This window comes from Sprattus sprattus (assembly GCF_963457725.1).
Source record: "Sprattus sprattus genome assembly, chromosome: 8".
Classification (NCBI taxonomy): domain Eukaryota; kingdom Metazoa; phylum Chordata; class Actinopteri; order Clupeiformes; family Clupeidae; genus Sprattus; species Sprattus sprattus.
In genome coordinates this window covers 10,612,604-10,628,226 of record NC_137927.1, presented here as the reverse complement: position 1 = coordinate 10,628,226, position 15,623 = coordinate 10,612,604, and the positions used below count along the sequence as shown (strand labels likewise).

The 15,623-nt window shown below is 43.7% G+C and overlaps 1 protein-coding gene across 1 annotated transcript in view; it reads right to left on the bottom strand.

Moving 5' to 3' along the window:
- Positions 1 to 14,934, bottom strand: part of LOC308369452 (serine/threonine-protein kinase BRSK2-like) — a gene marked incomplete at both ends in the record, with an annotated part of 84,044 nt that extends 69,110 nt beyond the window's left edge. Inside the window, one exon of the mRNA XM_080843898.1 lies at positions 14,844 to 14,934. Within this exon, the coding sequence (XP_080700024.1) occupies positions 14,844 to 14,934 (91 nt within the window). The remainder of the gene's footprint in view (positions 1 to 14,843) is intronic.
- Between the last annotated feature and the right edge of the window lie 689 nt (positions 14,935 to 15,623).

The window sequence follows — 15,623 nt, the reverse complement described above, 5'->3', positions numbered from 1 at the left end:
GTGTGTGTGTGAGATAGGATGTGTGTCTGGTAGGTGGGGGGTGGGCTTAAACCCTGCCTGCTCCACATACAGCAGCTCAAATATGGAAATTAGGGACAGGGGGAGAGGGAGGGATGGAGAGAGAGGGGGAGAGAGGCATTATGAAAGACGGGGAGAGGGGGAGTCTGAGAGAGAGAGACAGAGAGAGAGAGAAGCAGGAAAGGAGGGAGGGAGAAGGTGAGAGGGGTATAATCCTGTCTATCTCCCCCAACCCCCCATGCTATCAGCGTCCCACAGACAAAGGAACACCCCATTCTGAGAGCACTCGACAGTGCAACACTAAAATACGTCCCCGGAGGTGGACTCTGGGAAACATAATCCTTGACAAGAAGCTCTCGCAAAGGCCATGCAGCAATCGCCCTCACGCCATCTGACTCTTCTGCTTTCCCTGTGTGTGTGTGTGTGTGTGTGTGTGTGTGTGTTTGTGTGTGTGTGTGTGTGTGTGTGAGAAAGATAGGACGTTTGTGGTTGTGATAACTGTTTGTTGTTCACATTGACAACAGGCAGATAATCTGTCATCCTGCAACAACACTGAATTCTCTATTTTTGCTAATTGTGTAAAAATATGGAAGACTTTCTAAATCAGCTGTCACCTTTATGGTTATTACTCAACAGGTGAGTCTAGTATAAAAAACAGTGTTGAATTAACTTCATTAGATATTCTGTAGGAAATGTATTTCGTTGTGACTACCACCAAACCTTTAGTGTGTTATTGCGAAAAATAACTAACAAGCAAAGATGCAATAGTCAGATTGTCCATAGTCAATTGCACTGATTGCACTCAAACTGATTTTTGAATATAGATTTTTTTTTATAGATTTCCTTGTGCGTCGGGGGAATATAAAGGGCCTTTTATTTACATAAGCACGGCACGTTGAGACGTGCATTTAACCCACATTGGGTTTAACAAAATTAAATACTGGATTAAATATCTGTCCTGTAAGACACGCAAATCCCACAGAAGCAGACCCAGGATGTACCCTCTCCATACCACACTGCCTGTATATAACACACACCATCTGACTTCCAGCTCTTATTCATAAAGGGACCGAAATCCATTTACAGTAGCTGCTCTGGGGCACTAATGCGAAGCCCCTGTGGCCGTGGCTGATGCCTGGGCTTGCCATAGATATGTGTGAGCAGAGGGAGGGTCAGGCCTGGTGATATGTGAACCAACCGGACGGGTGTGCACTCAGGAGAGAGCTTTCCAGCCTCCATTAGAAGGATTTAATGCCCCATTATACCTCTATATAGACCACCTGATTTCATACTAATCTCAAAGCAGTGCTGATGTTACATCTGAAATGTAAAATATGCTTGCATCGTCAGAAAAGACATGTAAACATGCACACACAGACACACTCACAAAACCCCTAATCGTGCAAACACCACACACACAAAAAACAGTGGCATCATCCACTTTTCTTCATCTTCGCTTTCTCTTATTTTATCATTTGCTCTAGCCCCTACTCTGACAATGAGAAACTGGAGATAGTGTATTAAAGTCTTACAGACTGTTCTTACAGCTAGATCACTGAACTGGGATAAGTCTTAACCTCATCACACACATTAAGAGTTGTAGAGCCCATCTGATCCTGGCTCAGTGCCTTTAAAACACCCCAGCAACACAGATATTGGATGGAGAAATCCCAGATTATTAAGGTATTCCAAGGAGCAAGTGAATTGGGGAGAGAAAAACGATAAACGAGGAGTCTAGGCCAGAGTGTAGCCTTCATACCAAGTGGATTAGCATGCTTAGTCATGATCGTGCACATGTACGCACCCACACACGTGCACACGGATGGACACACACGCACTGTGCCCCCTTTCTCTTTGAAGTGACCTTTTCAGCAGTCATCTGATGAAGAAGTCTTGTCAGTGACTATGCAGTCATGTGACGCCCATGACAATGTATATGTTATGCTCATTAGCAGTGATCACTGTCACATTCTCTCTGGTGAGACGTGCCTCTGAGAGCTTGACTCCACATGCTGTCACAGTGGCCACGAACAGCATAGAGCATGCAACACACACACACACACACACACACACACACACACACACACATCAACACACACACCTACACACATCAACACACACACACACACACAAACACACACACATACACACACACACATACGTCAACACACACAAACATACACACACTGTTTACCGCCGTACATGTCATCTTCTGTATGAACTGAGCTGAACTACTGTGAGCCTCTGTAGGTCATGTGAAGCGCATATGTAAATATACATGCACCCTCCCCCCCCCTCCCCATACACATACACATACACACACACGAGGGTTGTCTTCATACACACACACACACACACCACTGAAAAAAAACAATTTTGTAAAGCAATATTATGACCTCTTCAATGCAGATGAGAAAGAGAGAGAGAAAGACTGATGAGAACGAGAGAAAGAAAGATAGAGAAAGTCACGAATATGTCAGAGATAAACATGAATTTTTCTGCCAAAAAGGTTCCCTTACAGAATGACTGGATCCGTGCTAAAAATATCCATCAAAAACATGGTAGTCATCTGCATGAGTCACTCAAACCAACTCACACATATTGTGAAGCCAAACTTACCAGGACCCCCAGGCGAGGGGGATAAAGAGAAGGAAAGAAAGCAAGAGAGATGTGACTGAAAGAGCTTTGTGATCTCATTAAACTCCCTAATAGTTGGAGTGAGACCTAGACTTTGAACAGAATAAAGGTGAAGTCATTTGCAATTGCTACCAATGACTCGTTGGTGTTTGAGAGCTTAAAGTCTTCCCCCACCACTCACACTCTCTCTCTCTCTCTCTCTGTCTCTCTCTCTCTATCTCTATCCCTACCTCACACACATACATATATACAACATGGTTCAAAAATAAGCTAGATATTGTGCTATTAGCTCCATTGTGAAGATTCATTTATAAAAAAAAAATAGACTTTAAAATCTCTGGAGGAGCTAATGCTAGGCCACAAAGACACACTCACTCTGTCTGTGTCTCCCCTATTTGAACCCAATCCCCTCAGTGTGCTGTCACTCATTCTCTAGTAGATATTCTTCAAGTGTGGGTGTGTGCATGCGTGATTGATTGACTACTTTCGTGTTTGAAAGAATAAGAGCAAGAAAAAGAAAATTTGCTTTTTGTGACTAAAATGTATACCTCACAATCCAGGTGAAAAAATGAGTTTGACCCTGCACCAATAAAAAAAATGATTTTTTAATATGGCCAGTCTTGAATGGTGAGGCTGCAGCATGATGGCTCCAGGCAAGGTAGTGTAATTATTAACTCTGGCTATATTATTGGTTGCATTCTGGTGCATTTCACTTACTTCAGGGAAATTCTTTAGGGGAAAGATCAGCACTGCAGCCTACCTTTCTTGCAGTAATTACAGCCTTGCCTGAAAAAATAATGGAGCTGCTTTTTTCCAACATGCTACCCATTCATCCTTTATCCAAATATGCAGCCTGGGTTAGTGTTCGGTGTATCTGTTCACATAGCCAGCCCAGGAGGGTCAAACTCCTTCAAAGAGGGAGAAAATGGACCATACTATTTATACCCGAGGGCCAGTCACTCTTAATAAAAATATCATTATTGTTATATTTTTTTAATGTATATACAACACTTCAAAAACACATCTATTTTACTAATACATGTAACATTTTCAGTTCAGTTCAGTTCAGTTCAGTTCAGCTGAAAAAAGTTGCTTTGGCGAGAGGCCATTATGACATCATCCATCCATCTGCTTTGTTTCTTTGGACCCTCATCGTAACGTTTGTGATTCATTCCATGATTCATAGATTTCTTGATGTTACATTTCTTAATTAATAACGTAGAAAGGTTTTGTTGCTTTTGTGTTCTGATTGTTGCATTTTGTGAAATCAGTGGTCCTAATTAGTCAGTGCCACGCTTTTAGGTTGCAGCCATGATTAACTAGCTTAGCAAGCTAATTTATTAGTCCGCTCCACTCACGTTTACAAAAGCAAAGTCACCTTGACTAACTAACAGAATGTGCTGCGGCACATGGTTAGCTTACAAACGTGTTGCCAGCATTCAAGGTGGTAGTGATAAGGCACTTCAATATATTTTATAACAGAGGCCATTGGGCATTTTCAGTCTGGCTGTTGGTTGGCAAGAATTGGCCTCAGATACAAATTTTGAACATACCCCGATGTGATCTACAGTCAAAGTCTGAAAGTTTTCATAGCTTGCTATGTGCTATTTTGCTATGACCTACATGCTATAACTTTTTCAAAATCTGAATTGAATATTAACTAATTCAATATAATACTCTTGATCATCTGGCTCCTGAAATACATCCTTCCATACCATCGTAGTATACGGAAGGTTTTCATGATGAATATTTGATGAATATTGGTAATTTGTATGAGGGAAACTAGTGGACAGCGCAAGCTAAAAACATGTTAAAATAAAGTGACAGAAACTAACCATCCCACCCTCATGAAAGAGACAGGCAAGCCAAAGCCATTTAAATCCAGCAAGGCCTTCACAAACAGTGGCTGAAGCAACCTCTGCTTTACACTAACCTTATCAGACTGCTAGCACAAGCTAATGCTAACCTTTTCAGATCCCTGGCACAGCCTCATGCCAACCTCTTCAGATGGTTGGCATGGACTTTAAACTTTTCAGATCACTGGCACAGCCCAACATCAACCTTTTCAGATTACTGGCAACTTTAACCCCAGCCCAGAGTTCCAACCTCTGCAAGTCTGCAAGTGCTATCATGCTTAGCATTGCTTATGGTAACCGATGTGATAAGAAGTGGTTGAACAGTGTTTTAATGCGGGTGGAAAGTGTGTGTGCTGGGAGGGGACAACAAGACATAGTCGTGGTCAAGTACATATCTGCTTTTCTCTCTTTAAAGCTCCCTTGTTCTGTCACCAGAGGACCAGACTAGGCACTAGACCATATGAGGAAAAGGGGGGAAAAAACATAATGAAAGGCCCTGTCCATGAACACGCAAGTCAATCTCTCCCATGATGCACCAGCGCCACAATCCTGTCTTTGTCCTGTTCCCATGGTTACATAAGAGGGTCTGTCTCTAGGGCCCGGTGAAGGTTTCCTCAGTCAGAAGGCAGGAGCCCGCAGCATTCCAACTCTACATTCATCCACCAGACCAGCTAATGGACTTGCGTCACCCAGAGTGGGCTATTTCTGTAGCACTACAGAATGTGCGTTAGCTGAATGTTCATTATCACACACACACACGCACACACACACACACACACACACACACACACACACACACACACAGGCATGCATACAGCTAACTCTGTTTGTGAATATTAGTGTTTCATCTGGGATGACAATAACGCTTATAAACACTGACCATCATAAGTGGTATCATATATGTTGCTTTACTCCAATTAGAAGCTAATTCAAGACACACTCCCTCTCACGCCCACATCACAATATTGTTTTCACCCACTTATTACGCATTAATAAGATTTGCAAAGAAGAAAATAATGTAATCATAGTAGCAATTTACTTCATTACACACACGTGCAGAAATTACATGAGTCTTCCAGGGGAGCATGGCAATATTGTGTGATGCGTCTTAATTCTACACAGCGAACCCCACCTCTCCCCAAACGCCACTTAACCCTGCCCTGGCACTTGAGATGTGATGTTGTTGCTATGCTGCCACGACTATATGGTTGCTATGCTTCCTGCCATGACGTCTGATGCACGTAACGTATATATTGAAGCACATTCCAGAGGCACGCTGGGAGCATTTTTGCAGCAGAACTTCTACATTTGCATCAGATCATTAGCCAGGTGCATCCTGTACAGAAATCAACTAGCAGATGCCTGGAGAATGATGACTGTCGATCTTTAGACGTGTTAATAGATGAAAAGCCAACAGTAGCTGAGACTACCAAAGAGAATTAAAAGGTGGTAATTGCATGAAGACCACTGCGTAGAGGACAAAACAGGCTGTTTACAATGGGTAGAAATGAGATGTGAATCTTTTGCAAAATCTGCCATGTAAATCTGTGTATTTCATTCATATGTTCGGATATCCCTCCACATCAATGCAACACAGCGCAGCAGGCACATAACGCACAAGCTGAACTTACACACACACATTCACACACACACACACACACTGACATACTTCTGAAATGCCTTTGGCAGGACCTGCTACTACTAATACAAGAAAAGTGAGAACACCTTTCCTATGAGTACCCTCTCTTCTCTTATGTGTTCGTACTGGCATACACACACATGCATGCGCTCACGCACACACAGATACACACATGGTACCTGTCACAGTATCATCCCTAGTGGAAGTAATGTCAGCTTTTCCCCTCTCACACTTCCCTAATCTGATTATGCCACTCGATTGGACGAGACACTAGCAACACGCGCGCGCACGCACACACACACACACACACACACACACACACACACACACACACACACACACACACACACACACATACACACACACACACCGACAACCAAATACACACACAAGCACAGATACACACATGCACATACACACACACACCATCTGTGGGTGTTAGAAGCCCTGACATACTGAGACAAGATCTCACACTCTCACAGCCTAAGGCGACTCAGCACTGTCTCTTTCAGAAATGAAACGGACATACAGTACATAAACACACACACACACACTCTCACACTTGCTCTGTCTGCCCCTGTCTTTGAACCACACAGTGCACAGCTAAGCACAGAAGACTGTGGTCACAACAGCTAACAGACTCTGAGACGGCTAAGACTCTGCTGGCTGAGTCTTACTGACCCTATGAGTCAGATCAAACGAGCTAAAGCACTGACCTGATACTCCTCTGAAATCCAATTGAGCCTCAACAGTGAGATCATTGCGCTTCACTTATTTAATCTAACCGTGCACCTGGGAAACCAACAACAACTGTCTGCAGTCTCTTTCTCAGGAGATTACGTCTAACCCTGTGACTCTAACGAGATGTTTCTCAGGACGACACTCCACAACAGATCCACACAGCCAGATGCAAGAGAAAATATCTGTGTTACGCTTTTTAAGGGAAGATAATTGAGGTTTGAATCACTCTCTGGGCAGAACTGGATTTCTTCTCATTTTCCCTGAATTGAACAACAGAAGGAAATAACGGTGGACCCTCCAGTCAGACACAAATGCTTTCTGGATGCTCACTAGGCTCTCTAGTTTTAGGTCATGTACTCATCAAAACCATTAGTGTCCATATTTCCATACTTCATAATCCATAAGTGTATGTTTGATTTTTTTTCTACCTCTACCTCTACCATGATTTTGTCTACCTCTACAAAAGCGGAAGTGGATAACCAACAAATGAAGATAGTCACACACACACACACACACACACACACACACACACACACACACACACACACACACACACACACACACACACAAACACACACACACACACACACACACACACACACACACACACACACGCAATGAATGCACTATCATCTGAAATTGTAATTAAGCCTCTTAGCACCCAGCACACAGACTGTAGGATGCAGCCCTAACGAGCTAACGCCCAGGGCTAACAAGTAGAGCTCTAAAATAACAATCATGCTCTCATTCTCCCAGGGCATACTAGTATGCAGAGCCAACTGGGGAGGGAGAAATAGAGAAAATTAAACCCAGCTGTAAACAGCTTCTTTTTTCTCTCGTCTTCCTCGTCCCTTGCCTGGATGATGATGATAAACAGTGTTTGTGGTGCTTAAAAAGATTCTTCTTTAAAAAATGAGCTTTTCTTGCTGCATATTTGAGCCGCTCAGAGGAGAATCTTCTAAAGACCAAACTACTTATTCATCCTCTTCTTTAAGAAAATAATTGAATGTTGAAAGGCTTGATGAAAATAAATGAACTGAGTGGAAGAATCACACAAACTCAATCAGACCAACACATATGCACACAAACACACAGAGCCTGATCTGTGGAAATGGTAGCGCGAAATCCATGAGGGTTGCCATGGAAACGCAAGCCAGCTTGCTCTAGCGGGAGGCCCGGTCGACTGCTGACTTACTTGCAGACAAGTGGAGCCGGTGTGAAAACCACTGTTGGACAGGGTGCCTCAAGGCAACGTCTGAGCTAAACCAAGACTAGCCAGACAATTCACGCTTTATAACAGGGAGCACTAACACACCACAAGCACAGAAAATAAGAGTGAATTCACCGGAACACACGGTCACATCCACACTATTTATTATAAAAGTGTTTTTAAACATTGCAGATGATAAATAGGGCCCCAGAAGGCTTATGGACACACACACCAGAAAACACACACACACACACACACACACTCACACACACACACACACACACACACACAGCCGTAAGGAGGGCACCAGGAATCGCAGATCAGAGATGGACACAAAGAGCTCAACCATCTGGGATCTGGGGTCTTACAACCCCCTCGCAGCACACACACACAACCTGCCACAACACCCACACACAAACACCCACCTCCCCCCCTTGTTCCATGGTTTAATGCTCTAGCAGGTTGTTCATGCATGTCAGATTACACTGGTCACCAGTCAGCTCAAAACCCAACCCAGCATCCTCCCTGACCCAGCCAACCCCCATTCATGACACATTGCAGCCATAGCTTGGTGTGTGTGTACACAGCATATGACCTGTATTCAGGGTTGGGGAGTAACTAGTTACATGTTACAGAATTACAAAAATGAATTACAACATCAATGTAATTGTAAACCGTTGCAGTTTTTAAAATTAAATTACAGTTACTAATTAACTGATTTGTGATTACAAAAGGGTTACATCGAAATACATTATTTTCAGTCAAAAGCTTTTAAGCTTTAATGTAGAATACAACATTCATTCTGTTGCTTTGCATTTTTTTGCTGTTATCTTGTTTGCATTTTTATCACCTCTTATCTGCCAATGAAAAGGTAAATGAATGTAATCCGCTACTTTGATGAAGCAATTCAAATAGTTACAGTACTTATTACATTTCTATTACACAAAATGCAGCCAAATGTTCCGTTGAATTGAATGGGCCATCCAAACGTTCAGATGTCCGATATTTCTTTTAAAAATAAATAAATTAAGAAATGAATGGCCGCTGCCTTTGACAACAGTTTTGTTTTTCTAAATCACATTTTTCAAATCATCCTGCAAGTAGTCCGATAATTCAAGAAATTCATTGTATCTCGAAATCAGCAAGGAATACTTCGCTACGCAACATCTGAAACTTTAATGTTCTATTTGCATGAAAAACTATTTTTACTCAGCAGAAGCCACGAAATGGCAACAAAACCACTTGAAAGTAAGATATTTTGGAGGAATGATTTTATTGTTTTGGGAGGTAACCGTATAGTAAGAAGTATTGGAAAATAAGTCCCTTCAGGGCAAAACAAGACTGTTCGTCCTGTCGGGATTTTTTTTCCAATGCTGACCGATACTGACAAAAGTAACCTTCCCAACCCTGCTTGTGTTTGTGAGATTGTGCATCTGTACATGAAAGTCTTGAACATCAGTTTAAATCAGAGGTCAATTTGAAAACTGAATGGGTGTCAAAGCATCATAACCACACACAGACACACACACAAACACACACACACACACACACACACACACACACACACACACACACACACACATTCAAACACACACACACACATACACTTGCTTACTTTACATTACATCTGGATGAAAGGACTAGTCTCATCATCTGATTGCTTTCTTCAAATTGCATCATAGCGACAATGCAACCAGAGTCGCAGAGTCACGTTAACAGACACACAGTCCCCTCTGGGATACTACAAACACACACACACAGACACACACATAAACACACACACTCTCTCTCTCACACACACTCTCTCTGTGCCTCTCTTCTCTCTCACACTTACACACAATCTCAATTGGTTCATTAGCATGATGAAACTTGTGTTAGGCTTAAAGAAATGGCAACAAGAGCAAAAGCTCCCCAGAAAACTAAAACTTTTTCATGAGTTGCACTTCTGTCTACACAACACGCGAGAAGCCGACAACAGATTTGCTTAAATAAAACCACCAAAAAGTAGGAGCATGGATAAATGTATACATTAACAGATCAGCTTAAATAAAACCACCACCAGGTGGGAGCATGCATTAATGTATACATGTAGTCCACCCCCCACAAGACCCTGAGAAATGAATGTACAGAAAGAAAGGGCTCCGTTGTCTGTGTGTGTGTGTGTGTGTGTGTGTGTGTGTGTGTGTGTGTGTGTGTGTGTGTGTGTGTGTGTGTGTGTGTGTGTGTGTGTGTGTGTGTGTGTGTGTGTGTGTGTGTGTGTGTGTGTGTGTGTGTGTGTGTGTGTGTGTGTGTGTGTATGTGTGTGTGTGTGTGTGTGTGTGTGTGTGTGTGTGTGTGTGTGTGTGTGTGTGTATGTGTGTGTGTGTGTGTGTGTGTGTGAGTGTGTGTGTGTGTCTGAAGTGGTGGTGGGGGGGGGGGACACCATGACAACCATCCACTGTTTCTCAGCACTTTTACTAAATGAGAGCCAACTGCAGAGTGGGACAGCTCTGAAAACAACAGGCTAAAATCCCCCAGAAGACACACGTCATTCAGATGTAAAACCTATAGACAAACTGCAGGGGAAAGTCAACCCAGTTACTTTGTCAAATGGATCATCCAGGCACAAATACATACAACTACCATACACCATACCATTGACTTGTATGGTATATTTGAATATAGCTCCAACTACACCAAAATGCAGTGTAGTAGATCAACTTTGTGCATTTCAACATAAACAATTTTTCATTTGTAGCTTGTCCACCTAAATGGCAGCTTCTTCTAATAAAGACAATAGAGTTTAACTTTCAACTCTGAAGCCTGGCTGGACCTAAATATTCCCGAAACGACAACCTCATGATACAAATCTGACTCCTGCCACTGACCTCAAAACAACTAGATTGGCAGTGACTAATTAGCTTGCCCACACACCCTCATTCACTTACATCTATTTGCATTAATGTGGGTGGACATCCCGTGTGGATACAAGTAAATGTGAGCGCGCCAGCTAGCCATTACCAGTTTGTCTTATTTACTTTTTGTTACAGTGATATGGATAGGCTGGATCGGGAAGTACCCCAACGTGGAAGCGGTCTCTAGAGCAGATCTGTAATAGGCTCATCTGGTTTCTAGGATCCTTTGGGGTATTCACAGTCGGCCTCTGTCAGCAGTCTGCAGATCAGTAGACATCAGCACGGAGAGTTCAGGCTTGTCACTGCCGCTAATAAGCTCAGTTTGTGCCACTGAGTGCAACCACAACCACAGGCAATCGAATTACTGTATGAGCACTTGCACATTATGTATATCTACCAGTAATGAACACTGTTATGACTAGAGCGATTATGGACACTGGGCCATTTAGTACATTTGAACACAGGAGAAAGATAGAGAAGGAAGTTGCTGAGAAAATGACAGCATGAGAGAGCGAGAGAAAAGGAAGGAGAGAGAAGAAGGTGAGAGAGAATGAGAGAGAGAGAAAGAGCTAGAAAGAGAGAGAGAGAGAGAGAGAGAGAGAGAGAGAGAGAGAGAGAGAGAGAGAGAGAGAGAGAGAAAGAGGGAGGGAGATCTAATGCCAGGCTATGCAGTGGTGCAGTCCTGTGTGATGCAGTCCAACTAGTGCTGCAGCTGCTGTGATAAGGCTTAAGACTGACACGCTAGAGGGACTTGGAAGAGAGGGAGATCAGGAGAAAGAGAAAATTAAAGACGAAAATTAGTGGAGAAAGGGATGTGGAAGAAGAAGGAAGTGAGTGTGAGAGGGAGTGTGAAGTCAAAAAGAGAAAGCCAGACTGAGAAATAAGTACAGAGGTAAGATCCAACCATGCACTGAAGATTGTGTGTGTGTGTGTGTGTGTGTGTGTGTGTGTGTGTGTGTGTGTGTGTGTGTGTGTGTGTCTGTGTGCGTGCGCCACTGAGTGGAGTGGGTCACTGAGCCGCACGGAATGACTAATAAAATCACACCTCTGCACCCAATGTATTCGTCCCAAGCCCTCAGCACCGGAGAAGCACACTCTAATTCCATCATTCAAAAGGGAATGCATGCTGCCCTCCCTACAAAATCACACACTCAAACACAGCAGGAATCCTGGTGACATGATCTACTGACCAGTTTCATATAAACTGCAATGTCCCCTTTCTGCCCTCTCCCAGTGTCTGTTTCTTGTGGTCATCTCCTGTTCATCAGCCCTGACCTTACCAATGATCACAAGGCGTTAAGAAGATCAGATGAAGAGGTCACAATGTCGCTCCTCTATGTCGTGTCTGTAAGAGGTCAGGGAGTTAGGAGGACAGCAGCAGACATTGCACAACCCAACCGGGCAAAAGGCTGTTCTTTTTCTTACTCTTAACACAAATCTTAAGCCACAAACAAATCATCTCCTGTTAGGCCAACACAGGTATCTTCTGTCTGCCCGATGACTGTAGCATGTAGGCTGTAGCAGAGCATAGAAGACAGACAAAAGATTCTCTCTAATTTATTGGGAGACAATTGACCTGGTCCTGACCATGGCTGCTGAGTTTGTGATCAACATGGTTTTGCCCTAGTTCTGTCCAGATCTTTCTAAGGAAATCTCACTGGGATTTCCAGGACAAATCTCACAGTCACTCAATGTTATGCTATATCGCAACGTATTTTAATAAATAGTCTGCTGTTTGAATGGGTTTGTTTCCACTCTCACGCTGCTTAGGAAGTTGGTAAGAAAATGTGTAAATATCACTGCTAGTGCCTGATGTGAAAACGACTCGTAGCACCATCATAGTTGCTTCTGTTACAGATGTGCTGAGGATGACAGATAGACAAAAGACATCCCTTGTGTCACTGATCACCACCACCAAACAACAGAAAACACACAAAGAAACATACACCCACACAGTCACCCCAACATTTTAAATTCCAAACTACTTTTTTTCTGGTAACTATACATTTATATGACCCTTTTGCTGAAAATGTACCTTTTGTCTCGCAATGCTTGGAATTAGTCCATCCAAGGATAGACAATTCATCAAAGCCCCTGCTCAATCTAGAAATCTGAGTGTTTACATTAACATTTCATACTTTCATACTTATCGCGTACCTTATCCTGTTTAGGGCCTCTTACACTCAGAAGGGAATGAGCTGCTTAAAACGCTCAGTGCATGGATTCCAGCAGTGTGAACCCCATTGTAACCCAGGCCAGCTGACCATGGCTGGTGTTTAGTTTACCTTTTAGATATGTTTTCAGAGGGAAGCAGATATCAGTGGTTTATAGAAGGCAATCCACTCCAAGGCTTTCCCCTCAGTGTTCCCATCAGGCAGTGTTGCCTCTCTCTCTCTCTCTTTCTGTCTCTATCTCTTTCTCTTGCTCCCTCCCTCCCTCTCCTCATTCAAACTATTATCCCTCTCACCCCTCCCCCTCACTTCATACTTCTTTTGTGACATATGGGCTTTCCTCAGCAACAACAGAGTAGCATAAATCAGCAACAGTGACCAACAAGACTGTAAAAGACAGGGCCATACTGTATTGCTCATGTAAAACATGTAATCAAGATACATACTAAGAATAAAAATGTATTCATAAAGACTAATAGCCTTCTGATCTTCCTTAAGTGAATCTCATCTGTATCCCTGTTGCCTGGTATCCCTGGAGCGACACATCAGATTGAATCTCATTCGTTATACATGCAGTGGCATCAAATACCAACTCGGATCTCATACTGACTGTCCTTCGATGTCCCTACAGAACACGGTGTTCACACAATCTGAGCCGGGCATGCCGCCGACAACTTCCAGCTATAATCGCAAACTCAGTCGTTTGATTTGAATGGGTTCAATTTACTGGGCCAAGCAAGCACACACACGTAATACAAAAAAATCAATCACATTTGTGGGTTTATCCCAGGATTCGGCAGCTGGGTTGAACAGAGATGGTACCACCGCATATTGTGGTTGCTGGCGGAAACAGATGGACGGCTATGGAAGTCAGAGAGAAAGCCCCCTTTCTCACCGCGTCGAACGTCATCCCACTGTCAGAGAGCGACAGATAAGGGTGGGCTTCTAGTTTTCCCAGCACCACGGAATTCATAACATGCTACCGAAAGCCATGTCCACGAGTCCTCACGTAAAAATTTGGTTTCAGAAATTAGATCTAGCCTACTCAATAGTCATGGCCTATGTCAAATCAGTGCACCAGACCCAAGGAACAAGTCTACCGATCACTCGCATAACAAACGCTATTGTAAATTGAGAACCGATGCTCCAATACAGGAGCATTTACCCTCGATACCAAGTTCCGTATGATTTGGAGGTTCCCTTAAGCGTTAATAGAGTGATTTCCAACGCCGTTTTGTCATAACATAGTCAAACTGAGCCGGGTGTGCAGCACGTACTGGAAGGGGACACGTCCCGTTGTCTGCTAAATAGGGATTAACGGCATTATGTCTCATTCGGACGAAAACCAAACCAGCTGACAGTTGCACTACTTTGTTTAATGCATTGATAAAAACGGGTTTCCTTGCATCGCTAATGTACCCAAGTTTAAATGTCAGAGAGCAAACAACCTGCAATTGCCCCGATCACAAATCGTGCAAAACAAATGGTACGTCTGTGTATTCACTGAACCGTAAACGACCTGCCCAAAATCGCATATTCAGCCCTATGGCTACGACCTGGGTGTTTCATACAGTACTGTTGCCAGATAGAGCGCACCAGCGCATCCGCATCCCAGCGCGGGTAGGGCAGCATCCTGGCACAGTAAACGCTTACAAAAAAAAGCAGAGAAGGACTAACCTGTCTGCCCTTTTCCTAGGGTCTTTTCTAAGCGGTAGGGTCCCACGTAATTGGCAAGTTGGGCGCTACCTTCCTTTCCCGATGTTGACATGGTTTGCTTAAGGTTTACACCGAGGTTCACCAAGGCGTTAAATGGGTTACTGTGTCTCTTTTTTTAAGCACGGACACCAGCAGTGCCCTGTCTTCCCCTGCCCGATTAGGTTGGTGTTTCGCTCGTTCGATCTGGGGTTGGTAGTTCTTTCACACCTCGTCCTCCTGTTCTCTTTGCTAAAAGACGCTATTAAATTCAAATGGCATTGTGTGGAGCTAACATGCGAAGCCTCTCATTGCCTGCGTCGGTGCTAGGGAGCAGGGATAGCTATCCTTGCTCGCATCAGCACTGAGGAGGCGAATGCTCTCCGATGCTCCGATGCTCCAAACACAGCACACTGATTGACGCAACATTCGACAAAGCAGCGTCTGTCCTGACGCCTGCGCAGACGAGCAACACGGTTTGAGACCCGCAGAACAGAAGTTGGGATGATGCACGGGCCGGCCGGGCGGGGCGGGGCTGGGGATTCCTAATAAATGGAGGTCCTCGCATCTTTAACTTTCTGTGTTATTGTGCTTTTTAAGGTGTGTCACGGTGACAATGCGGTCGAAAACTCACAGAAAACTCTAGCTGAATCTTCCATTCCCCCCCTCCCCCCCCTCAAGTAATATTTTTCCACTTGTGTTTGCCACAGGTGCAGCGTTTCACAGCACTCACCTTGAGAACCTTAGAGCTGGGAGCTGATAAGG